At 44.6% G+C, this 26,391-nt stretch overlaps 1 protein-coding gene across 3 annotated transcripts in view; it reads right to left on the bottom strand.

Moving 5' to 3' along the window:
- Positions 1–26,391, bottom strand: part of pard3ba (par-3 family cell polarity regulator beta a) — a 133,712-nt gene that overhangs the window by 46,744 nt on the left and 60,577 nt on the right. For 2 of the 3 annotated variants that reach the window (XM_079668320.1, XM_079668318.1), the window contains exons 11-19: positions 23,156–23,341; positions 20,427–20,588; positions 19,541–19,606; positions 14,247–14,367; positions 13,205–13,358; positions 11,703–11,779; positions 9,146–9,190; positions 2,043–2,252; positions 1,147–1,336 (exon numbers count right to left, since the gene is read on the bottom strand). In XM_079668320.1, the coding sequence (XP_079524446.1) occupies positions 1,147–1,336; positions 2,043–2,252; positions 9,146–9,190; positions 11,703–11,779; positions 13,205–13,358; positions 14,247–14,367; positions 19,541–19,606; positions 20,427–20,588; positions 23,156–23,341 (1,211 nt within the window). The remainder of the gene's footprint in view (positions 1–1,146; positions 1,337–2,042; positions 2,253–9,145; positions 9,191–11,702; positions 11,780–13,204; positions 13,359–14,246; positions 14,368–19,540; positions 19,607–20,426; positions 20,589–23,155; positions 23,342–26,391) is intronic. The other variant, XM_079668319.1, reaches the window with a different exon arrangement.

Raw genomic sequence — 26,391 nt, 5'->3', positions numbered from 1 at the left:
CAACTCTCCTACAACCAGGAGAAATGCTGCATTATTCAGACATCCGACATGTTCAACTTTTTGGATGTAAAAACTAACTATCTCTATTTCCATCACAATTGGGTTTACAGTGAGGTCATTTTAATTACGGTGCTGTTACAATATGCTATGTATAAAATGAATTATAAACGTAGGAAATGTTTGTGGAGTATAGATGCAGAGATTACCTTCTAAACATATAAACACAATCTGTCACACAGCTAGCCGTCTCGGCTTCTTCAAATTGTGCTGCGGAGAAGCAGCAGGATCTCAATCTGTGACTATTTACGATACATAGAGTACTTTTTATTCTGGAAACGACGCTCACCTGTGTGTCCTTCACTTTGCCCTTCTCCTGCCTGTCCTACTCTGCACTACCTAACCATGTGAACATGTCTTCCATTACCGCCCTTGACACCGGGGCCGATTGGATTCTTATCTGCCATCGGTAGGCCGACGCTCAGCCTGCGCTATCTCTCGCAGCAGCCTAATTGAATCTCAAGTGTTGGGAGTGCAGTGATACACTGACCACACCGTGTCACTGCCAACAGATAAGGCTGGCTGCTGGAGGATTGGACCCCCACAATCACGATGGGGATGCGTTGATAAAGCGTTGACAAGCTGCTCGGGTTGGTCCGGTGTCTTGGATCGAGAGATAATGGATACCCTCCATTACGGCGAAGGTTGTGTTCCAATAGTCCCAAATCCCATAATCCCTCTTGGCGCGGTGGGTAATTTGTTGAAACAGAACCAGGGGAAAGTAGGGCAGCTTTTTTTTCATCGATATCTGTATAAAATCTAGCGTTTACGGGACTCATTGTATTTCTTGTATGACCCTGAACCTGCAGATTGCTTAGTTTGAACACAAAAACAAAAGTAATCACGTTTGTTGTTGATGCTCCAGGAAGACCTTGGTGTTTTTTGAGTTAGTGATGAAGACAAGCCTCATTACCTGCTCCGTTTGAGCTCCCATTTCTCTTGTTGAGCAGGTGACCTTTTCAATTTAGAGAAATGGAGGCGCCGTCATGGCAGACTTTTGACATGCTTAATTTATCACCGACTAAACAAAGAGTCACCTTGATGGAAGGAACTTTAAACTAGTAAGAACGTATTTAAAGATGTTCCTACCTTAGGAGGCCAAATCCTTTCTTTTTGGTCTTCTTCTCCGGATCATCCACGGACTCCTTCTTCGGTTTGCTCTTCTTCTCCTTCTTCTTCCCTTTAGTTTTCTTCTTCTTCTTTCCGTCGTCTACGTCCAGGCGAGTGGAGCCGCTGACGGGAGTTTCTTGACCGGAGCTCTGCTCTGAGCCGTCATCGTCTGAGGAAGTGTGAAGGGCAGAGATGTGTGCAACATGCATGTACTGTGAGGAATCTGATCAGTAAGCTAGTTAGTCCTCTGTGCAGGGAGGAGGCCAGAGGCAAAGCTCTACACCTGGAGCAGTCATTTTCACTTGCCTTAGTTACATTTGGCAACTATTAGCAAAATCCACGCCAAGAACAGCATAAGTGGTTCTGTTTTAAAGTTTAATGTTTCATCCAAAGTGTCAGAACACCTGCTGAGGACAGATATGTAACTTGTTTAATTGTCATTTGTCGCCAAATGTTGTCAAAGTCAGACTTGTGGAGGCAAACAAATGCAGACGGGTCCTTTTTCATTACAAAAGTCTGTCACTTTAGCTCTCACATAGTATCACTTCCTCAGTAGTCACATAGAAGTCGAACACACAGATATGTTTGATGTCTTTTGTGATTACTGAGGTGGAGCCTTACCAAAATGATGCTGCTGTATAATATTAAGTTCTAAAATTGCTGAGTGGATAGAATCATCTAGCATTTCATTAAGGCTAAGCACTGTCCCTTGGCAGGCCTCTGGCTCTTCTTGAGCGCCAGTGTGTTAAAAAGCCTGAGGGATGTGCCTTGGCTGTGTAGGGTCTAATTAAAAAAGGGATACAAAGTCTAGGAAATAGGACTCAAACATTTCAAAGGAACACTCTCTAAAGTTGTGTCTTGTTCTAAAGTCCTACCATCCTCAGAGGGTCCGTCGTAGGACTTGTCGATGGCGAAGCGAAAGCTCTGGTTGGCGCCCCGGCCCCGGACCATGTGGGGCGGCGGGCGGTGGAAGGGCTGCTGGGCGTGGCTGCGGCTCTGCTCCTTCACCGCTGTCTGAAGGCTCTCCAGGGAGCTGGACTTCCAGAGGCCGAGGGTGGGACCCAGCGCTGCTCCAGCTGAAGGCTCTGAGACGCAGAAAGAGAGACAAGAGAGGGCGGGGGGACGGGGGGGCAGTGAGCGATGAGGTGGATGGATGTGAAACAAGAAGAGAGGGCAGACAAATATTTTGCCACTGATGCAAAGAGACGGTATGAGTTAGTGTCTGGATATCTCAAGCTCTTAGCTACGTTTCCCACACACACATTAATTAATACTTTAAATAATGTATTAAATATATTGATATCTTGCAGTCACCCGGCTTTCAAGATCACCTAAGTGTAACCTGATGGATATACCTTTTTGGAATGAGGCTTTAAAAAGGTTCAAAGTCAGAATATGAAGCTGTGAAGGTAGCGGAAAGCAGATGTGAGAGGCTGGAAACAGGCTTGACAGAAAGAGTCCTATAGGAGCGACAAAAAGGGGGGGGATAAAGGAGGTGGAGTGGTACAGGCACAGGTGAACAGACAGGCTCATGCATAAGCAGAAGAGAGGGGGAATAAATGATCTGCCAACATACAGAACTCAGGAATGGCCTCCAAATCGGGAGAGCAAGAAAGGGGAGACGGAGGAGCAGGAAAGTGTTGGAAAGCACCGCTGACTCAGCAGGGGGTCGGAGAGGAGGGAAGGTTTGAGGAAAATGCAGAGCTGGAGGAAAAACTGAGACAATTAGAGAAAGCAGCGAATGTCATGCAAGGTGTGAGGAATTGGTGACCGAGAGATGTGGATGAAAAACCCAGAACAAACCATGTGTAGCAAAGAAACGGTGACTTTTCAGATCAGTTACAGACAAGTTCTTCTTTGTCAAGAACTTTCCTGTCGGGATGAGTTTCTCGCATCATGGCACGCGCTGCTTAAGACATCATTTTAAAGGCTTCAAAGCTCGGAAGTAGAGCAGGAAAAAAAGGGGGAAGTGAAAGTGAAGCGGCAAAAGAGGAAGGGGGGCAGAGTAAGCGGCTGCCTTTTAAGTCCTAAATTGACTTTCTGAGAGGAAGTGGGATTTATAGGGAATAAGGGGTTATAAATAGAGAGGGGGGGGGCGCTCAGGAATAAAACGCTCAATTTGAGAGGCAGGATTTGTGTCACAAATGTAATTACGGCTGTCCGGCTCGCAGCCTGATAGAATTAAGCTCCTTGCCAGCGCACTGCTGCACTATACACAGAGACACTGTGTGTGTCTGAGAGCGTGGGCATGTGTGTGTGTGTGTGTGTGTGTGTGTGTGTGTGTGTGTGTGTGTGTGTTGAGCATTTTTGGTCCGATGAAAAAAAAAAATTCATGATACTGCCTGTGTGAGATAGTGGTTTGTGTCCTTGACGATGAAACAGGAAGTAATATGATCACTTTTGCTAGTTTGAGTGTGTGAGGCTTTGGGTGCCCTCTCTCCATGCATGTCAGGCGGTGGAGGCTGGAGGTAAATGAATAATGAGGGTTTAATAGGATGGATGAGCGGGGGAGAGGTGGCTATCATCGCCAGCTCGATCCAATGGAGGGTGAAATCAGCGTTTATCACATATCGGCGCCCACTGTGCCAGCAGATGCTCTCGTGGATCCGTTCGCATCACGTCCGCCTGATTGCCACTGATTCAAGCTGGTGCACATATTTGACAAACAGCCTAACAGCCAAACAGGGCGATGCCCTTCACAGCTGTAATGCTCCTCCACCCTCCTCACTTTGCTTGTTGATCAAAGTCCGAGGACTTATTCTAGGCGTCACGATTTCAGAAGGACAAGGCTCGGAGTAATTTGAAGGCTTGAGTGGTGATGGAAAATATCTGATACAGAGTTAAGTTCATGCCTGTGTTAATAGAAACTCCTTTAGCGGGAACTTTGGGGTTTTAGCATAGACATTAAAAACACAGTACAGGACAGGGGAAAAAACGAAAAGCAGAATACGGCCTCTTTAAAGGAAAACATCAAACGGTAATCTTCACAGTACGAACATTTTTGTTTCTATAAAACAATACTTTTTCACTTTTGATAGATGTGGCTTCTGTGAAATCTGTGGTAAGACTTCCTGAATGCTGAAAATGTTTTCCTGAAAACAATGAACCTGCCATTTACCGCTTTAAATGGCGTTTGCATTTCACACTAAACACCCACTCAGAAGCCCACCCATGCTGACATGCTGTAGCTGTATGCACAACAATGGGCACATGCCAACATCCAGCTGCACACACACACCTCTCAGCTGAGCAGTGAAGTGTTTGCCTGGAATGTAGCCTTGGGCTCCTGCTGTGCTGACAGCGCTGCAGGATGAACACCGCTCTATTTTCTATTCTTTAAAGGTGTCACCTTAAAAGTGAGAGTGAGACACAGCTGCAACCTGTGAGGGGCAAACCACTCATTCTCTCATATTGCTTCATGGGTTGAAAATAAATCAATAATGATATTCTGTGTGAATAGTTTTCTCACCACTTACGAACCCAAATTGCCTGCACACATCTTCAATTATCTCAACCATTGAACACAAGAATAAAGACAAATCAGGCTTAGTCATACCGACCATTTCTGAAGTATTCATACATCAATCAGGTTTATGCACACATACTGTACACATGTGTCTCCACACACAAACGCACACTGCAGACCCTAAATACTACACTAAAGGGCTGCAGGGCTTTTTGATTGTACTTTTAAATAGTTGTTTTTCTATAGAATATGAATAACGCTAATTCTCGAATGTCTTGTCCAGAACTCAAATATAATCATAGAGGAGTAAACAAAACTACAAAATATTCTCATTTAAGAATCTAGAATCAGAGTCATTTGATTTTTATTCCCATAAAAGTGCACAAAAAACAAATACAAATGTTATGGGGACTTCTTTTTAGAAAACTAAATCAGTTCTACTGCATGTCTAATATCCAATCAACTTGTCTTATTTTATTAATTAGAATGGTCATTGTTACAGCAGTCAAATAACACACACATACACACACCCCAATTCAAACCCTGTGCACACAGTGTCTCAGCGGGTTCTTAACACATGCCCATCAACTGGACTACAATGTGCTCCACAGCGAGCAGCACACTGGCTGAAAGGTTGCCACGGTTACAAGAAAGTGCCCCCTCCATCAACACCGCTGGAGGGGTGGGGGGTGGTGGTGGTACAGAGGTGACGGTGAGTTGCCAAGGAGACACTTTAGCCAACAGTGAAACACACAGACACACACACACACACACACACACACACACACACACACACACACACACACTTTCCCATCTTGTACATCCAATCTCAGGACAGGCGAATAAAACGTTGTGTAAAACAGGCACCGACCTGCAGCCTTCTATAAAAACCCATGTCACACACACACACCTGTAAAACAAAGCCTGCTTTAAGTGTGGCCCTGTTCCTCAGAGGTTACTGAATCTAATCCAATAGAAGCGTTAAACACACCGTTACAAGACGAGAACGGCCCCTTCCTCTGTTACACCGTTTCCATAAAAGCTCAAGAGGAGCCTTACACATGTTGAATTACAATAGCCATTAACAAATCTCATCTCAATGAATGTTTATGAATGGATTTGAGTCCTTTTTTAACTACATGGAGAAATGCACAAAGCACATAAAGATGTGGCCGACCCTTTTGGCTTCACCTTAGATGAAATGTACTGAAGATTTACTGCAGCCAATCTCTATGATGACATATTTGACATCTGTGGAGTAAAACGCACAGGAGGCATTATTCAAGTTTTCAAATGGTTTCTATGGAAGATACGCAAGTACTTTAAAAAAGGGTAAAAGTCCTTAAAAATAGGAATAATGTAGACTATTGTCAGTTTTGTCCTTTAAACAGTTAATCATGTTTCGTCACAGCGGTGGAAAACAGAACGCCAATACTGCTTCAAATGTTTTCCCATCATACGACTAACTTCACTCCAAACTAAATCACTTCCGACCACTGTTTGTCCGGTCAAAGCAAATCCAATTCATGTGATAGCCAATCAAAACTCCACTCCAATTAAAGGGCTGTCCGATCATTAGGCATCCCTGCGTCTCTGTCTGACTGCACTCAGCTGCATCAGAGGCTGGGGGGAGGCGCTGCTCGGCCAGTAATTGGGTTTAGCTGTTTGGATGTATGAGAGAGGGGGGACATATGAGCCGTATGTATCCAGCCCGCGATTAGATTAATGGTTTTAATAACTGGAGGGGACTTAAAAGGCCATTTCCTAATTACTGCTTACCTCTGCTGGATCACTGCAGCGCAGGGGGCTGGCAGGGTATGGATGAGGGCTGGAGCGCGCTGTGGGGAGCGGGACATGTGCCATTTGTACTGTAAACGTGCGGCGGTGGGCATTCGGGGGGAACTGCCGAGTCTAACATTGAAAATACCTGGTCCAAAACTGACTTTTGGATCACATACTTGCACCAAATATGCAGAATGTTAGACCTGATATGACTATATTATAAAAAATAAGCCTTAATAGAGTCATGGGCAATTAGACAGGATCCAAAAAAGTGGTAGCCTCGAACCCACCCAAATACAGACCGAACAGGCAGCAGCAAGTTAATGAGCAGCTACAGTCAGAGGCAGCAGCACCCTGTGTCACTTCCATAACTTCACACACTGCACCTTGTTGCCTAGAGGTCTCAGGTGACAATGTGAAAAAAAGCAGACTTGGCTCAGAAAAGGGAAGGCAAGCTAAGGAGGCAGAGTTACACGGCACACTAACGAAGCGTGTGAAAACAAAACAGAGGCTTCAGAGCTGGCAGAGAGCCGGCTGGTTCTTAAGTCTCCTTGTGCAGAGAGAGAAACAAGGGGAAACACACGTCTTAACTTAGAGAGGCTGCATCCCAATCCTCTGCACTAGCCTAATGCTTATGTGTGTGTGTGTGTGTGTGTGTGTGTGTGTGTGTGTGTGTGTGTGTGTGTGTGTGTGTGTGTGTGTGTGTGTGTCCCAGGCATGTTGTAAGAGGGCACTAGCTAGCAGGGGAGTTGTTCGACTCTAAGGGAGAAAAATGAGGGGATGAATGAAGGCATATCCGTCCATTACTCCTCTGGTGATCTCACACACGTTCACAAAATACACTAAAAGGGGGATTTACTCGTAGAGGAAACACCCGGGACTGGAGCATGTTCAGCATAATCACATGAGGCTGGAACAGCAGCGGAGGATTGAAAGAGAGAATAACAAAAAGGAGGAGAGAGGAATTAGGGGAAACTAAAAAAAGGGGATGAGCCTGGCGACAAAGAGAGGGAGACGGAGAGAATAATCAAGACAGAAGCGACCAGGAAGATGAAAGGCAAAAAAAAGAAAATTGACAATGGAGACTCGTCAGAGTGGAGACTCAGGGGAAAGAGAGAGGGGCAGCAAGTGATGGAGCTGGAGGGAAGTGGGGCGCTCGTCGCAGCCAGAGAGAAAAAGGGTTTTAGCCAGATTAAAGAAGCCAGGCAGACCTCTTAAGACCATCCGCCTAATGAAATATGTCAAAGCCCATAAAGAAACACTGAGGCCATTTAGGGAGGAGGGTGGGGCGAATGCACTGCCTCAGCAAAAATGAAAACCAAGCAAAAGCCCCGTCGATACACATTAGCCAAGACGTCAAAGGGGGAGATGAAAAAGAAAAAGGAACGCTGCGGCACGGGGATGGATTTATATATCATAAGGGTTACGGGCGCTGATCAGAAATGCCAGGAAAATCATGGCGAGGAGGGAGGAGGAAGGGGAGGGGGGGGGGGGCACTTGTGTGAGCGCTGAGTGGGGGGGATTTGAGGTCACCAACAGTGCTCGGGTTATTTGTATTCCGCAGGCAACAGGCTTAGTTGGCTTGTTGCAGGTGGATTCAAGAGATCGGTGTACGTGAGTGTGTGTGTGTGTGTGTGTGTGTGTGTGTATGTGTGTATGTGTGTATGTGTGTATGTGTGTATGTGTATGTGTGTGTGTGTGTGTGTGTGTGTGTGTGTGTGTGTGTGTGTGTGTGTGTGTGTGTGTGTGTGTGTGTGTGTGCCTGTCTTCCAACATCAGGACTGAAATGCTAGTCATGATTCCCCTCCTCTTATATAAGCCTCGTTGCAGTGTCTACATACAGCGCCCTGCTCTAAATGAGACGCTGCTGAACTCCACAATTAATATCTTCTGCAGCCCGACTGAGCATGCTCACTCGCTCTCTCCAGCAACACTCAGATGTATAATCCTGCCCAGGACAAATCACACCGTGCTGGCCACCGAGGGAGGATGGAGCACTTCTATGTGTCTCAGTGGGAAGTCGTGGTGGCCTTATCTGCTCCTATCACAGCACAAGCCGCGGTGCTTTCAAAAACAATATGGATTTAGGGCATTTGCTAAGACATATTTCTTAGTTTGGTGTTTATTTATATTGTATGGAACAAATAGTATTTTAAACTTTTTTATAAAGTCAATAGACAAAGAGTAAAACAACATGTTTGCCACACTCTGGAGGAAATGAGACGGATATGTAATATTGCCTTCAGATTTGCTGCTCCAACTCCTTTAGTCAGAAACATAAAGTGCTTCCATTCTTGGGAGTGAATCATATCCTTTGAACCACGACTGTGAAATGCCACAGTAAAAGCAAACCTACTTTATATTGTACCTTTAACTAGACTTTTCTCATATAAAACAAGAAAGGGAATTAAGTGTAACTGGAGCAGGTTGTGAAGCTATACGGCGGCTGTCAGCTGGGCGACGATTGAGCGCTGTGGGCCTGCTGACCTGGACGGCTATAAAGCAGCGAGAGCTCCGACACTAAGTGCTTCACAACTCAACTTTGTCAGCCGGGTGCGGAGGGAGGGAGGGAGGGAGGGAGGGAGGGAGGGAGGGAGGGAGGGAGAGGGGGCAAAATGTGAGAAAGGAATCCATAAGAATAGAGGAGGAGAAACTGGGACTTATTTAAGTGTGTAAGAAAAAGGGATTGGAGCAAAAGAGGTATGCATGTTTTTAAAATAAAAAACGTACCGTTCCTCTGTCCGGCCATTGAGCCCATGTTGCTCTCATCCGCCACTGAAAACAGACAACAGCACAGTTAATAACCCATAGTAACACATACTTTAATACGGAGCAGCTTTGTGTTCTGTGTAAATGGTTATAATCCGGAGGACGAGTCAAAATGAGACTGAAAAAGGAAATGAAACCAGAAGAAAAAGAAACACAAAGAAAGAGTGATGATATTGAGAAAATGAGAAAAGATAGAGGTGATGGAATGAGAGACATAATATAGGGGGGAAAAGGAAAACAAGAAGAAACAGGACTGGGTGGCGGGATACAATAATAGGTTTTCATTACGCTGCTTTTTCTCTTAAAGAATCCTTTTCATTTTGTACGAGGTCAATTTTCCCCCGGCGGGATGGAGAGAATGAGAGGAAGGGAGTTATGGAGGGACGGAGGAGTACGGGAAAGCCAAGAAAGCAGCAAGGAGTGATAGGTGACGGCACATCAAAAGAACTCGCTGAATAAAAGTCCTGCACAGAAACATCTGTAGCTACCAAGACAAAGAAATACTTTTCCTGTGCACACGAGCAAGATAAATGAACGTTTGGAAAAAAAGCCCGATAATGAAAAGCTAACTTTTCTGTCGAGGAAAGATAGAAGCTTAGTCTCAAAGTGTAGAAATATATATATATGCACTAAACCTGTTAACTGTATCCTGGATGTGAATTCAATGAAAGTCTTAACGCGCTTCGGAGGCTGGTGGACTATCAGGGCTAAAGTCCATTTGCTCTTTTATGGATCCATACTGTCCCTCTATTACACAAACAATAACCTGTAACACTGCTGGGGAGATTGTTTTTTTATTATGCGCCATATTGGAGCATCATGGTCTGCCCGCTAAGAAATAAAAAGCATTAAGAGATGCAGACTTCTCGACTCGCTTTGTCAATGCAATTTAGTTTGTGTTAAAAGCCGTATTTGTATTTTGTTCATCTGCTGTGACGGGTTTACATGCTTTAATGTTCAAAAAGATCCCTATCCTAAAAGCCCAGATGTTTCAATGCACTTTGAGTATCTTAAAGCCAATATAGGCCGAGCATTTCCCATAACAGACCGTAGCTTTGTATTCTAATAAATGCATTAGTTCCCATTATTGCAAGTCAAAAGTAAGAGAGCAGAAACATGTTTCCCTTTTGCTTCCAGGCACTGTAGAATGACTCGACTGTTCAACTCTGCATCAGCAGGCGGGCGGTGTGTGTGTGTGTGTGTGTGTGTGTGTGTGTGTGTGTGTGTGTGTGTGTGTGTGTGTGTGTGTGTGTGTGTGTGTGTGTGTGTGTGTGTGTGTGTGTGTGTGTGTGTGTGTGTGTGTGTGTGTGTGTGTGTGTGTGTGTGTGTGTGTGTGTGTGTGTGTGTGTGTGTGTGTGTGTGTGTGTGTGTGTGTGTGTGTGTGTGTGTGTGCGAGTGGAAGCCCTGAGTCAACAGACTATTTGCTAAGGCATCCAGGGTTAATAAAGGAAGCTCACCTCGTTCTGTCAAGTGGCGTTTAATAAAAGCTAACCTGCTCCGCGGCTAAAGCTCAGACACAAGCAGGCGTAAAGACTGGCGTGTGGGAAACCCTCCAGAGGAAGGAGAAGAAAAAGCTCTTTAAATATAAAACATGTAGACAGGGTCAGCATCTCAGGGCTCCAATGTGATCCTGTCATCTTTACACACACACACACACACACTGCTTACTAGCATTGTACTTTAGACAGGGAAGAATAGAAGCAGGGCGATAACACAGAAACAGATTGAAATGGAGGACGGCCAGAGATAGAGATAGAAGCCAGAGAGGGGAGGCAGATAGGGCTGCTTATTGGAATGGCTCCTCAGTGGGATGGAGGGAGTGTGTGTGGGTGTGTGTGCGGACCACCCTAGTCCATAATGAAAGCCAATCAGCTTGGGTGGCAGAGGCGTGTGCTGCAGGAAGAAAGCCAATCCACTGAACCTAATGAACCGCGATTGGAAATCAGAGAGAGGCAGAGAAGGAGAAGAAGAAGAAAGTGCTGAAGGACATAAACAAAGATGGAGGGAAAGGAAAGTATCAGAAAGTAAGAGATGGAAAAAGATTGGAAGGGAAAAGAGGGGGGTACGGGGGTCAGCTCGGGTTAATACGAGGAAATAAGCCCCCATCGTTCTCGCCTTCCACTCACACGGTGAGATTGCGTCTCGTTCGCACAGAAATACACGACACACACCAGACGGCGTGTCCTTGCAGCTCGTTGGAAAGCCCCCGGGTTTATGAGTTCAGGAGGTCGATCCCCTCGGGCCGCAGATAATAGGGGAGGGGGTTACGTATCACAACAAAGAAATGTAGTGATAAGAGCATGTGATAGTGTTGTGGTTGTTTGTGCAGACTGACTCCTTGATTGGACTCGTATGTTTTGTGTTTTCGCTTCGGAAAATGCTTTCAAGCCGGCGAACAAGAGCTCCTTTCATCGATGAAGAGCTTTGCGTGTGTGTGTGTGTGTGTGTGTGTGTGTGTGTGTGTGTGTGTGTGTGTGTGTGTGTGTGTGTGTGTGTGTGTGTGTGTGTGTGTACTGACCCATGTCCATGCTCTTGGATCCTCTGTTGCGAGGTCTGTTGTCGTCTGTGTTCTCGTGACGTTCCTTCTGAAACTCGCTGCAAAACAACAGTAGACTTCAATAGATGGTTTTTGATCAATATTCCCTATTCACAGCGTAAGGTCCGTACAACCAGAAGAACTTTTTGTATCTCAGCCTATGGAGTGAGACGATGGAACAGTGTGAATGTGGAGCTAAAGCGATGTCCAGACATTAACCAGTTCAAGAGGAAATACAGAGAAATTATTTTTTATCGAGATACAGGGATGGGGAAGGTGTTTGACTATGTGTATGTGTATGTGTGTGAGTATGTAGGTGTGTATATGTATGTGTGCATATATGTATATCAGTGTATATATGTCAATCAACAGATAAAGCCGATTAATAATACTAATAATATCAATAATAATGCATAAAAATGATAATTATTGCAGATTATAAATTATAAATGAATCATTTAGGGACAAAGGGGGTGGGATTAAATAAGTTAAACTTCTTCTCACTCCTTTTCGAACAGTAGATGTGGCACTGTTTATGTTGATAATGCTGTTGTTGTTGTAAATGTCATTTTTTGTTTTGTCATTTCTATGTTTTGATTTGTTTTACATGACTATGCAACATTTGTTTTGTTTTTGTAATTTTACTTGTTCGAAATAAAATCAATCAATCAATCTATTCTTCTCATTTCCAGGTTCATACTTGTATTAAGTGTTTCTACTTTAATGCTCAGAAAGCTCTTTATTTTTCTCACACTGCTTGTGCTGCAGTGTGTGGGAGAGACACTTTGGGATTGTAGCCTTTGCAGACCATTTACATGCACAACAACCTATTTGACACACTACAGGAAAGGGGAAAGCATGATAGGGTCTCTGTGAGTGCAGCAGGAGTGCAAAAGTATTTTTCGTGACTTGCATCACCCGAGCAAAGAGTAAAAGTGATTTAAAGCCCACACACAAACAACAGATCATTCAATGTCCTCGTCTCCAGATGGCACGATCCAGTAAAACAATAGCATCTCTATTGAACATACAGCAAAACAAGTTACTCACGCCAGACTCTGACCGACACACACACACACACACACACACACACACACACACACACACACACACACACACACACACACACACACACACACACACACACACACACACACACACACACACACACACACACACACACACACACACACACACACACACACACACACACACACACACACACACACACACACACACCCCTTACTTACATGTATCATAGCTCTTTCCAAGCCTCTTACAGTTTAATCCTTTGTGCTATCACTATAATTAAGTATGCATAATGCAAATAGGCTATTCCAATTAGCCTGTATGGTCTAAATAATGCATGTACTATTGAGTGTAATGGCTCGGCTCTATCTCATAACACAGCGGCACATAATAAGAGTGCCATTAGAATATAATAACTGTAGTGCAACATGCTGACGGTGCAGTGTGTGAGGTACCTGTGGCGGGGGGGAGTTCGGGTTGAGTCTCTGTTCATTTCCTCCACAGAGCCGGGCGAGGGGGGCGGGGGGAAGCCGCCGTCGTCGTAGTAGTCCTCGTCTTCGTTGCCGTAGTGACCGTAGCTGCCGTTTGTGGTCGCAGCGGGAAACGGAGCTGAGGAGGAACAAGAAACCGTTTGAACTCCAAACTTGGAATAGGTGTTTAAGCGACGCTCCGAATGCCAGTGTGTGTGTTTGGTTTCTAAATATTGTGCGTCACCCTTTTGAATGAGGTGCACACACAGGGATGTTTAAATATCGACAGTATGAAAATCAGTGTCTTGTGGATCATTCAGAGTATATCATTTCCAAACCGATGCCACCATCGCCCCACTGTAGATCATGTGTGTTATCTGTATAACATGGCTGAAGTGCCAGTCTGATGGAGAGCTGTCTCAGTTAGAAAAGCATCCCATCATCCCAGAGGGTGAGGAAAGGGGAGATGAGATAAAGAATGAATTTAAAACAGTTTGTTAGTCTCTTTTTTTTCTTCCTTAACACGACATGCTGCACAATACTCTGAATGCAAATACGGCCCACTTAGAAGCCGCTTCATCAGCTTAATGATTCCAAGGTCAGATCTTTTGCACATGAAAAGCGAGCGCCGCGTTCCGAGAAAAGAGGAGAAACACAGATAATGACTTCCCTTTCTCCCGCTATGAATATGCAGCGAGGAAACAGATACAAAGAGAGCCTGGGAAAGGTGTGTTTTGTGAAAATGCAATGTCAGGAGCGTTGGCTGGGTGACACACACACACACACACACACACACACACACACACACACACACACACACACACACACACACACACACACACACACACACACACACACACACACACACACACACACACACACACACACACACACACACACACACACACACACACACACACACAGTGTGTGTATACTCGCTCACAGGCAGATAACGTGCGTACACAAACACTCACAGCCCCATGTTGACTATCTGACAGCTCAAATGGACAAACATTGTGTGGCTCACCACTTCCAGAGTTGACGTAGTTGTTGTGGTTTGCCATCGTCGGATTGAGACCCCCGTTCACGGTGGGCTCCTCGTTGGGGACTCGAGACGGCCCCTGGTACGCACTTTGGCCCCAGGAGTCCTGTGGACAAGGAAGAGCAATGCAATATCTTAGATCTTTTATTTAAGTGTATTTGGAGTGTACTAAGTATTATGTTCGTGACCTGTATTTAAATTTGTAATTATTTGAGTGACCGAGATCATGTAAGTGTATTTCAAGTGTTCTATGTATTAATTTATTGAGCTGTACTTAAATCGGGTTTTAAAATGGTTTGACTGATAGAGATCATGCAATGTTATTATTTGTTTATTGATTGTTATGAACCTGTCTGAGGACCACAGATGGAAATAGCTAGAATCTGGCATATTGCATCTCTTCTCTTTGCTGAGATTCATGTTTTTCTATGCATGGTCCTTCTATAAATAAATACAAAATGAAAATGGTAAAAAAATGTCCCAAATTAAAGCCAAAGTTGTGATGAAAAGTTGATGATGTTGCTTCACACATCAGAAGATTAGTCATTTATTTTAATACCCAGCAGAATGTCTTTTTTATTCCTTTTGTTTATCTAATTCCAGCCAATGTTCTGCAGACATATTCAGAATAAATGCCATTTAATTCTAAGCAATAAGGCGTGAGGATGATAGGGAAACATGTGAAATAAGTGAATGGTTCATTACATGATCATAATAAACTGGATTGAGGCTGTGAATATATAGAGAACATTATTGCGGATGCTCTTCTGTTCACACTAAGCAAAGTGAAGATAGGGTAAACATTTAATTGGATGACGTATGACCTGTTTTATGTATTTGTATTGTTAGGTTATATTTGTGTATGTACAGTTGTGACGGTTAGGTTTGAAAGCAGCATGTTGCATTAACATAACAGGTAGATACATTTTGGACCAGAGCGTGTTACATTTTCTAGAGAAAGAGACTTTGAAGTTCAATCCGACATACACCTACTATGCCAGAAAGGAGGATTGTACATATATTATGTAGGAGGTACATCACGCAACCAATCAAATATGAGACACCTCAGGCGGTGATGTGGGAGCTTTGAGGAAACAGATTTAGAACAATCCTCTGGGGGGCGGGATGAGGAAAATATCACAAAGTCGAGAGTTGATCATAATTGAAGGAAGACATGTGTCATCCATTCAGACAAAAGATGTTTCCTTAATGTGTAAAGGCAGAGAGATGTTGTCATGGATTAAATATCTACACACAGCACTGTGCCTGAGTTTGATTTTTGGTAGGGTTGGCAAGAGGAAGTGAACTTTGCACATGCTGTGTCTTACAAAACATTTGGGATACAATAAGTGTGGAGTACTGTATAGACAAAGAAAGGCTTTAGTAAATATATCCAACTTCCTTTAGCTAAAGGTGAATAAGATTTAAGACTTTTTAAGACTTTAATGGCACTGGGAATGACATTTAGTACCAACCTAACAATAACCTAGATTGAAGGTGTAAAAACAAGTCAATCATTTTGAGTTTATTGTAACATAACATGTGACAAAATACCAGTGTTTTTAGATCTGCTATCCTGATCTGCATGACATCTATTTTATTATATTATTCAAGAACATTTGCTAAATAATAAAAAAAAACAGATTTGAGAAATTACTTGGAGATTTGATTTGCAATGTCAGCAAAAAACAGCTCAAAATCCTACTTCCATACTTTTTAAACTAGTAATTTATTTATTTTATACCAATTAAGGTTTTATTTTTAGATCTATGAATCTAAAGACCTTTGTAAGGGTCTGCGGGGACCCTGTATATATTTGTATACCGTATTTGTGTCGCCTCAGGCACAAAACTGACTTCAAAACTGTAAGCGCAAAAACACGGCCATTCTCTTCATGTGCTCGATTGGAAACGCAGTAATTAAGACAACCCTGAGACAGGCATGTTATCGACAGCACTACAAAGGACCCCCCAATGCCCCCACCCTCCAACATATAGAGATAGGGACTTGAATAACTGGTGGAGGATGAAAGAAGCCTGCTCTGGTCAAAGAGATGGGATCTACAGCTGTCACACACACACCTATACATTCAAAGAGAAATAATCCTTAGAATAATGAAAGGTGTAGCGATACATATCTCTGTCGTATCAAAGCGTTGGGTGGGGTGTACGTGCAGTGTCCCTGGGGTATCATTAGTAGCTACCATACGTGTTAATATATCACCACATCTGAGCTGTCAATCACTTTGAGCTCATATATGTGTCTACACAATTCTGACAGCTTTTCTACATGAGACATAAATCACATCGTCTCCATCTCCACCCGCTGCGTCTCGCCCCCGGCTTTTGAAGCCAGACAGGCAGTCAGATATCTTAATCCCACAACAATAAGTAAACAGTGTGGGGGGGGGGCATCTATGCAGTCAACCCCAACCTACAGCTGCATACAATAGACTTCTGAGAGGCTTAGCCCCTGCCTCCACCCTACTGTGTCCCCCACCCCACCCCACCCATATTACACTCCACTCAGGATGGAAAACAAAGACAAAGGGAAAGAAATTCAACAAACACAGAACATATTGTGTCACAGGTACTTCGAACTGCACTTACCTGAATGACAGATGCTAAATTAAGTTGACGTCACTGAATGTGATTTAATAATAGTTTCAGTTAAGCGTTTCAATAATGTTTTATAAGAGATCTTATTGTGGCTTTGAAAATAACCTTTCGGTGTGATCTCATTTTCCTGCCGTCCATTGCAATATTTGCCAGAAATGAATACTACTCAAAATAGACTCTCCTTACAAGTACACCTACATTTGTTTTTTTTATATGTGCTATTAAAAGCAACATTTACCCTGCTGTGGAAAATGTCAGGGACCCAAATTATCCAAAATAAGTTTAAATGTGAGTAACAGAGAACTTATCTTTGTCTATTTCATGCAGCAATTGAGTGTTTTTGTGTTATTCCAATTAGGATTTAGGGTCATATCCTTAATGGAAATCTAACTCTAGACAGACAGTTGGAGATGGGGGGACGGGGACGCTGAGGGTCTGTGCTTTAGGGAGCGCTTGTTTTATCACGCTGCCTCACCCTGCCACCAGACAGGCTGGGTAGGGATGAGGCTCTTCAGATATACGGTGAACCTTGAACTGGCTTTGATAGCATTCATCTGCAGGCTTGGATAACTTAACCACAAACACACACACTGATGGGAGTGTGGCGTGGAGGAGATGGAAACGCCACAATGGGCAGGTCAATGGCACTAACCCTCCCGTTAATACTCCCTCTCTCGCTCACATTATCACTCAGCATCTGCTTTAACTGCTGCGACACATCTTTAAGAGCGTCTGAAATAATCAGTCACGGTTCAACGTGGAGCTAAAAACACAGAAAACGTCCATTTGTGCTGCTTTTTGACGTTCCTTTAACCTCTTGTTCGACGTTGGGCTTTCAATGTTGCTTGCAAGGGAGTAAAGGAACTGCCATCACACTTTCTTTTTGAACAACCACAGAAGGGGAAGAGGTAAAAATAAGCAAAGGTTGACACATTCCACGCACAATTATAACACTGAGGAAGCGTGTTCACAGCTTTGTGGAATATGTCCTCTCATTATTCCTGAAATATGTTCATGTGATGTATATCTGTGAATATGCGACTGTTAATGTGATAATGTTTTTTGGTGCATCGGTACAGTAGCCACCGTACGTACGTTCAAAGAAGGAATCGTGTTTCCATATGTCCTGGTTTCGACGTGCAGTAACAGAGAATACAGAAGAGACTGAGGCTTCAAGGGAAAAGGTCCAACAAGTCTTTAATAAAGTGGCGGAGGTGCAAGAGGGGGAAAGAGCCAACAGAGAAACAGAGAGGCATGCAGGAGGCTTCAGATCAGCTTTATTTAACAGAGGAGAAACAAGCAGGTGAGACAGAAGAGCAGGATACATTCCCTTACAAAAACGTGAACTTAAAAAAGGAAAACTTTATACAAATAGACAAAAAAAGCACAGAGCAGATAAAGCAATAACAGTGAGGAGGTTTGAAGGGAAACTATGAAAAAAGAATAAGTTGATGTGACAGAAAGGAAGTATCGAGTTCATGGGTAATATTTTAAAAAGAGTGAAAAGTGAATGCTGCGACAGTTAGTGGTGTTGGCACGGAGAAAAGCTCTCAGCCTGATTAATAAGCTTCCACATCATCGATCATTACTGCATTTACTCTCGGACGATTTGGTGCAAAAAGTGGAGGAAGTGAAAAATGACATTATCGAAACTGTTCACAACTTTACAAAGATTTTGATTAGAAAATTGATATCTTGTTTATTCCTGATAAAGGTCTAGAATCGAAATATTTTAATATAATATTTTGCAAGTTATAGATTGTGCGAAAGCCGGTTTCTATCCGCTCCTGCCTCCGCTTTGCGCACACACACACACACACACACACACACACACACACACACACACACACACACACACACACACACACACACACACACACACACACACACACACACACACACACACACACACACACACACACACACACACACACACACACACACACACACACACACACACACACACACACACACACACACACACACACACACACAGTGTCAGAGCTGCATGTGTCTGGTGAGCTCTCTGTTGTGCGCGTAGTTGTGTGAGTGTGCGTCGAGGTACCTGTCTGCAGAGGTGTGTGTGTTTCTATTGTGTCTGTGTGTGGGTATCCTGCTGTGTGTGGGCGGGTCTCCGTACATCTGCCCTGCCATCGCCCTGATGTTCTCCGTGTATCTCTGAGAGCTGTCTCGCCTGTGTGGGGGGTCCGGTGTGCGGCTACGTGCTAGCCTGACCTGGTGTGTGTGCGCGTTATCCGGCCTGTCGTGGCGGTGTGTCTCTGCGAGCGCTCGGCTGTGTGCGTACCCGTAATGGTAACTTTCCCGGTTTAAGTTTGTGGGGAAGCCGCTCAGCGTCTGGCTGTGAGAAACAAACCCAAACTCGTACTGTGAGGCCGGTCTGAACTGGTCTTTGTGTGCGTACCCCCCCTCATCATCACTCTCTTTTTGCGCCAGGCCAAACGTGTAAGCACTACTCCTCTCCTTCTGATTAAGACCATAGGTGTATCGGGTGTGCGTGTCCCCCGGCCTCTGTGTGTATCGCTGCCTTTGGCTGAGGGACAGCGGCTCGGACGCTCTCCTCCTCAGCGTGGGGAGGAGGGAGGAGGAGCGGCTTGGGGGGGGCGGCTGCTGCTTCTGGGGGGGGCCGTCACCTGCTCGTACCTGATTGTTGGAGTTGTACTGGGGATGGGCGGAGGAGCCATTGGAGTTTGGTGCAGGGCTGGCCGTCTGTGAGAAACAAAATCAATTGTAGAAAACTTAAACATATACATTTTGTATGTTTAAAACCATGAATATCCTATTAATATTAATGGACCCATTCATATATTGTTATATACATAGATATTATATATTGTAGTACAGTGTGCACGTGTTTACTTTATGTTTATACAAATATGAATAAGGTCTCTTTTATATTGCTGACATGCATATGGGGCGGATGCCTCCAGTTTGTCCAGTGGAGCATATCACATCATCACAACAGGCGACAGTAATGATCCTAATGTGGCTGATGTGTGTCATTGATTCTGCTGTCAAAACTCTGGTAGCTTCTTCTGAATATTCTTTGAAAAACATCAGGATGCGCGGAGAATTTCATAATGCATAAGAATCCCTTAATGTTTCATGTAACCAAAATCCTCTAATCAAACTCAGGGAGGCTGAACATGCAGCTCCACATCCAGCAGAGCCTCCAAAGAGAGGAACTGACAGGAGCAAGGTCTGAGGAAATGACTCAACTAAACATATTTAACACAAGTGTGCTCCTTTAAATATTCATTTGAAGCATGTGTTCATAATAACATAAGCAAGATATACTTTCATTCTCTCAGTTGATTTCTGCAAAACTGAGAAGACGCCCAATGACGCAACACTTTACAAAATCAAGCCAGCATGACATCAAAATGTAATTCTCCTCCTTAAAAGATATTTTTCCAAATGTCAAGAGTCTGATTTCCAATCATCTTGAAAAATGTAGAAAACACACCTGTAAAACATAGCCTGTGTGGGATACACCTCTCCAAACACCATGATGAGATTTCACCTGTACCTGTCTGGGTGCTCGGAGCACCACCAGCTGGATGGTGCCTCTGGCGTTTCCCTCTGACGACATCGAGTGTCTCAGCGTCTCCATGGCAGCGTGGTTGGAGCGTCCGAGCAGCGATTCGCCGTTTACCGCAATCATCTGATCGTTCACGCTCAAGCGACCGTCCTGTTGGGAGAGGTTAGCAGCATTAGCATGAGGAGGGCAGTAGAGAAACACCAGGACAACACACATGTTTGTTTCATACCTGAAACACAGTGATGTTCACGGGAGAAGAATCTAACTTTTTTCAGAATAAAAGCTCATATTTCTTTTTAATGTTATCGATTTGCACAGTAAATAAATGCAGCATTACCAGGGCTTTTAAAGATCTTCTTATCTGTTCATATCACTTAAGTTAATGCCTCATAACAAATTAATTATATGAAGATGCAAGGATGGGGAAAAGAGGAAGGGCAGAGCTCAAATCTTCAGTAAAATAAGACACAAGACTGGTCACACCATTTTTAAGAGGGGATAAGAGGAGAGGTGTAAAATGAAATGTGTGTGTGAGAGAATAATAAAGAGAGAGAGAGAGAAAATGTAGTAGAAAATGGAAGAAGGGGGGAAGGCAAGGAAATTGAAGAGTTAGCAATCTACTGAGAGCGGGAGAGCCATGATAAATACATGGAGCAGCTAATGGAATAGCCTCGGTGGGCACTAAATCACTTCTAAGTGTTTTAAATAGCAGCCTCTCATGGAGAGAAACACAGAACGGTGCCCTGGAGGGAGAGAGGGAGAGGAGAGGGGAGAGAGAGAGGGTGAGTGGGGGGGTCAAATAAGGAAAGCAATGCAGAGGGCGATAATTTAAAAAAAGAACAATAACGATGAGACACTAAAGACTCTCTTTGAGTGTGTGTGCAGAGTCATGATTGCTCCATTATGGTCAACGATGACCTTTGACCCCATCTTATTAACAAGGCACCATCAGGTCTGGCCTCCATGACTGGGATGGCCACACACACACACACACACACACACACACACACACACACACACACACACACACACACACACACACACACACACACACACACACACACACACACACACACACACACACACACACACACACACACACACACACACACACACACACACACACACACACACACACACACACACACACACACACACACACACACACACACACACACACACACACACACACACACACAGAGAGAGAAATCAGAGTGTGTCATGAAAAATTGATGTTTGTGCCAAAATCAGCGTGTCTGTGAATTTCCTATTAACATCTCCTCTCCGCTAGATGTCATTTTAATTTGTTTTCTTTTAGCTTTGATATGATGGTATGACAGGATCAGGGAGAAAGCCCGGGAAGATTTTTGAGGATATAATTGAGGCCCCGGGCCCCCGGCAGCAGCTCACACACTCTTTAATGGAAATAGGTTAGATCTCTCCATGACTCTTCCTCGTCTCCTCCCTTCTTCTGCCTGCTGTGTGTGTGTGTGTGTGTGTGTGTGTGTGTGTGTGTGTGTGTGTGTGTGTGTGTGTGTGTGTGTGTGTGTGTGTGTGTGTGTGTGTGTGTGTGTGTGTGTGTGTGTGTGTGTGTGTGTGTGTGTGTGTGTGTGTGTGTGTGTGTGTGTGTGTGTGTGTGTGTGTGTGTGTGAGACTCGGGGGACGCCCGGTTTCCCTCCTCTGCACCGAGAAGCCTCATCAGGCTGGGTCCTCAACTGCTTTACATCGACACCGAGGAGGACACACACACACACACACTTATGCATTGTGTTCATGCTGAGTGTCTCCACTTTTCAATTTCCATCTCTCTTTTGTTCGATACCGCTCATTTCTTCCCTCCCTCCTCTCACTCCCGCTGTCTCTCTTTCAACGGTTTCCCTCCCTCGCTACAGTCCATCTCTCTTCCTCCGTGTCTCTCTTCCTCTTATGTGGTATCTTGTCCCAGAAACCTGTTTCGCAGCCAGCCGGAGATCTTACTATCCGCGCCGGCAGCTGTCTGAAAGAAACTACTTCTGAAGACACTTTGGGGAGCTGCTGTCTAGCCGCTCCTGATCCCAGACCAGTTTATCTGGTGCGCCACACTCGTCTCTGCGCCTCCTCGTCCTGCGGTGCAGATCTGGGAGCAGCATCGAGGGGGACGAGGACTAGGGATCTCCAAAGCGCTGAAACGGGATGTGTTTCTCTCCTGACGCTCTCACAACTTGAAGTGAGCGCTGAGTGATTTAGATAAGGCCGCTGCAGCGCTGAGGCGGCGAGGCCACTGGGGGTCAATGGGAGTCAAAAGGCCGGGGGAAAGCCGGGCAGAGGGAGAAAGACAGGAAATGAGATGAGAGGCGAGTAGAGGAAGAGAAGAAGAGAGGAAACGACATCGTAAAGAAAGGGGGGAGTGTGGACGGATGAAGGTGAAAGAGAAAGATCAAAACCACAAGAAAAAGGCTTCTTTGTGGTTCAAGCACAAAGAACCTTGACTAGATACAGATTGAAAATGTTTCTGCAATACTTCTCACAACTCATATTTGATGTTTGTAAGGAGCTCTTTAAAGCACTCTGTGATGGTAGCAACCGAATGAAGCATTGTGGGAATATATAGGAAGCTTTATATGGAGAGAGGTTATCAGCTTTTATTTTGTTTTTGTTTGTGTTACCCGTTGTGTACGGAAAGTGCTTTATAAATAAATAGATATCATTATTGCAGACACCACTTGAGGATCCTGTACCTTGTTGGCGGCCCCTCCGTGGATGATGGACTTGATGAAGATACCCAGGTCCTCCCCGGTCTCTCTGGACTTGTTGCCCTTCAGGCTGACCCCGAGTCCAGCGGATCCAGACTCATTGAGCGGGATCTCGTACATCAGCTGCTCCCTGCCGTCCTCCAGCACCAGGCTGCCTTCCTCTTCACCTTTCTGAAAACCAAGACATATTTAAAACCCTTAGTTCTTAAAATGCACCCCTAATACCTGCTTTACATAATAAGTGCTGCGTGTGATCGCTGGCGATCGAGGCAGCGTATCTAATGCACTGGCTGATAATGCATGCTCCTACTGCACGCTGATTACACTCAAACAGAGACGGACTCAAGAGTCAGATGGAAGAAGTAAAAGAAAAGGAGCAGGTGTTGTGTACCGGAGAGAGAGATGCAGGTGTAATGAGGGAAAGGAAGAAAGCTACTGTAGAGAGGTTATTTCCATTTGGAGATGAAAGGTGCAGGCGGAGAGCCAGACATTTCTAAAGGAAACATAATAACCTTTTCATACCTCCTCCTGCTGGAGCACGCTGGGGGAGGAAAGGGGGAGCATGGAGGCGCAGAGGAGCATTTAAAAGTAATAACCCATCCCTGAGGTGTTCTCTCGTTCGCACTCCCCCCCTCCTCGTTCTTTACATTTCACCCTTATCTCTCAATCTTACTGTACTGTATCGCCATCTCTCCCCCTTCCTTCTCTCCTTTCCACAGGTTGCTCTCTACACCCTTCACCCACTCCTTTAATGTGGAGAAAATGACGGTGGTGGCAGCAGCAGAATATATGATGGACAGGGGGGGGGGCCACAAAAGGGAAATGTGATGGCAGAATGGAGAGTGGGAGAAAAGGCAGTCTCAAGGGTAAAGAGGATGAATTGAAGGTTCAAAGTGTGTTCTTTTTTCTTGCTTTTCTCACTTTAGTTGGGCTAAAAATAAACTTGAGGAGTAAGCAAGAGACGGTGAAAAACCAAGAAAGATCTAAGGGAAATGTGCAGAAATATGCATGTACATTACACCAGCCTTAGCACTTGTCACAGCTCTACAGATGAGAGCACCCGCAGCAGGATTGCGGCAGCCTTACATCACACAGCGCTGAATCACAAATCCATGTTCACATTTCCTGTCGTCGAGGCACAGTGTGGAAGGAGTCAAATGTGGCCTCCAGGAAATGTTGTAAGATTCACGACCCTAGAAGCTCCCTCTCAACCTCGCTGTGATTCTGTCTCCCTCGTCTGTGATGCTACGTCTGGGCGCGTATTAAAACAACAGACCTTTATAGCCTTTAGGCCAGCATGGATAATACTTATTAAAATGTGAGTCATGGCTCAGGTGAAGGAGCTGAACCTGAGTAAAGAGAATCCTGAGGTACTACAACACACTGATGCAAGTCACTGCTCTCACTCTGGAGTGCAACATTTACAAACTAGAGAATGCAATTCCTGAAGAAATTGCAAGTGGGAATGCTTTATGCTGAAAAGCTGACACTAAACTGCTATGTTGAAAAGTAATGTGCAGGAAGAAAGTGAAGAATTTAGAAATGATACATGAACACTGGGGGCTTGAATGTGTGATGAGAGAAGAAAAGAAAGTAAAAAGGCTTGGAAAAGCAGCAGAATATTTGAACTTCAAACTTTTGAACAAACTTGATGGTGAATTATCTGTCGCCATGCCAACGGCATTTGATGACATCCCATAATACGCTTAGATGCGTTGATGGCTGCATCGTTACCAAACCTGTGAAGTTTTGGGCCGTTTGGAGCATTTTCACTGAAGTTATGAGAAAACCGTGTTTCATTGCGAGCATTGTGTTGCCATGGCAACGTAATTTGAAGAAATCTCAAAACTGTCCGGTCGATGTCTTCACGGCTGGACTGTTAGCACACATGTGAAGTTTGAGCGCTTTTTGAGCATTTTCATAGGAGTTAAAAAAAAGGGAAAAAAAGCTTGGACTACATGTTTCCTGTCGTTGCTTAGCGTCTGCGTCGGACCACTCTCTTGCGTCTGCGAGCAAAGAGGGACTTCTGAGGTCTCCTGCGTCTGCGCACGGGGCGAGCAGATTGTCTGCGTTTGCTTAACATCTTCAAAAAACTTAAACTCTGTGGAGGAAACTTTCTGGAGAGGCTCTGTGATGTCACGGATGACGTCATCGCATTCTGCATGACGTTGCCAATGATGTCATTTTAAAAGCTTAAGCCTTGACGTCATCAGCCATGATGTCATGCGGAATGTGATGACATCATCGGTGACATCATAGAGCCTCTCCTGAAAGTTTGCAAATAGACCCTCCTGTTCCTCCACAGAGTTTACGTTTTTTGACGATGCCAAGCAAACGCAGACAAGCCGCTCGCCCCGTGCGCAGACGCAGGAGACCTCAGAAGAAGTCCCTGGCTGCTCGCAGACGCAAGAGAGTGGTCCGACGCAGACGGTAAGCAACGACAGGAAACATGTAGTACAAGCTTTTAAAAAGGTTTTTTCTTTTTAAAAGCTTGTGCTACATTTTTAATGGTCCTTATGACTATTGCAAACTTTTTAAAATAATTTTTCTTTTTTTCATTTTTAAAACATTTTTTTGTGGAAAAGGGTTGTGGCTCCTTTGGTCAAAAAGGTTGCAGACCCCTGCCATAGAGCCTCAACCTGAAAGTTTGCAATAGTCATAAGGACCATTAAAAATGAAGCAGAACGTTTTAAAAAGGCAAAACCTTTTTAAAAGCTTGTGCTACATGTTTCCTGTCGTTGCTTACCGTCTGCGTCGGACCACTCTCTTGCGTCTGCGAGCAGCCAGGGACTTCTTCTGAGGTCTCCTGCGTCTGCGCACGGGGCGAGCGGCTTGTCTGCGTTTGCTTGGCATCGTCAAAAAACGTAAACTCTGTGGAAGAATGGGGGGTCTATTTGCAAACTTTCTGGAGAGGCTCTGTGATGTCACGGATGATGTCATCGCATTCTGCATGACGTTGCCGAGGATGTCATCACAGTCTGCATCGGTGATGTCATTTTAAAAGCTTAAAAGAATGGGATGTCTTCATCAGTGACAACGTTATCAGCCTTGACGTCATCAGCCATGATGTCATGCGGAATGTGATGACATCATCGGTGACATCATAGAGCCTCTCCTGAAAATTTGCAAATAGACCCCCCGTTCCTCCACAGAGTTTACGTTTTTTGACGATGTCAAGCAAACGCAGACAAGCCGCTCGCCCCGTGCGCAGACGCAGGAGA

This window comes from Notothenia rossii (assembly GCF_949606895.1).
Source record: "Notothenia rossii genome assembly, chromosome: 3".
Lineage (NCBI taxonomy): Eukaryota > Metazoa > Chordata > Actinopteri > Perciformes > Nototheniidae > Notothenia > Notothenia rossii.
Note: the sequence above shows the minus strand (reverse complement) of the source record. Positions and strands in the feature narration are given on the sequence as shown.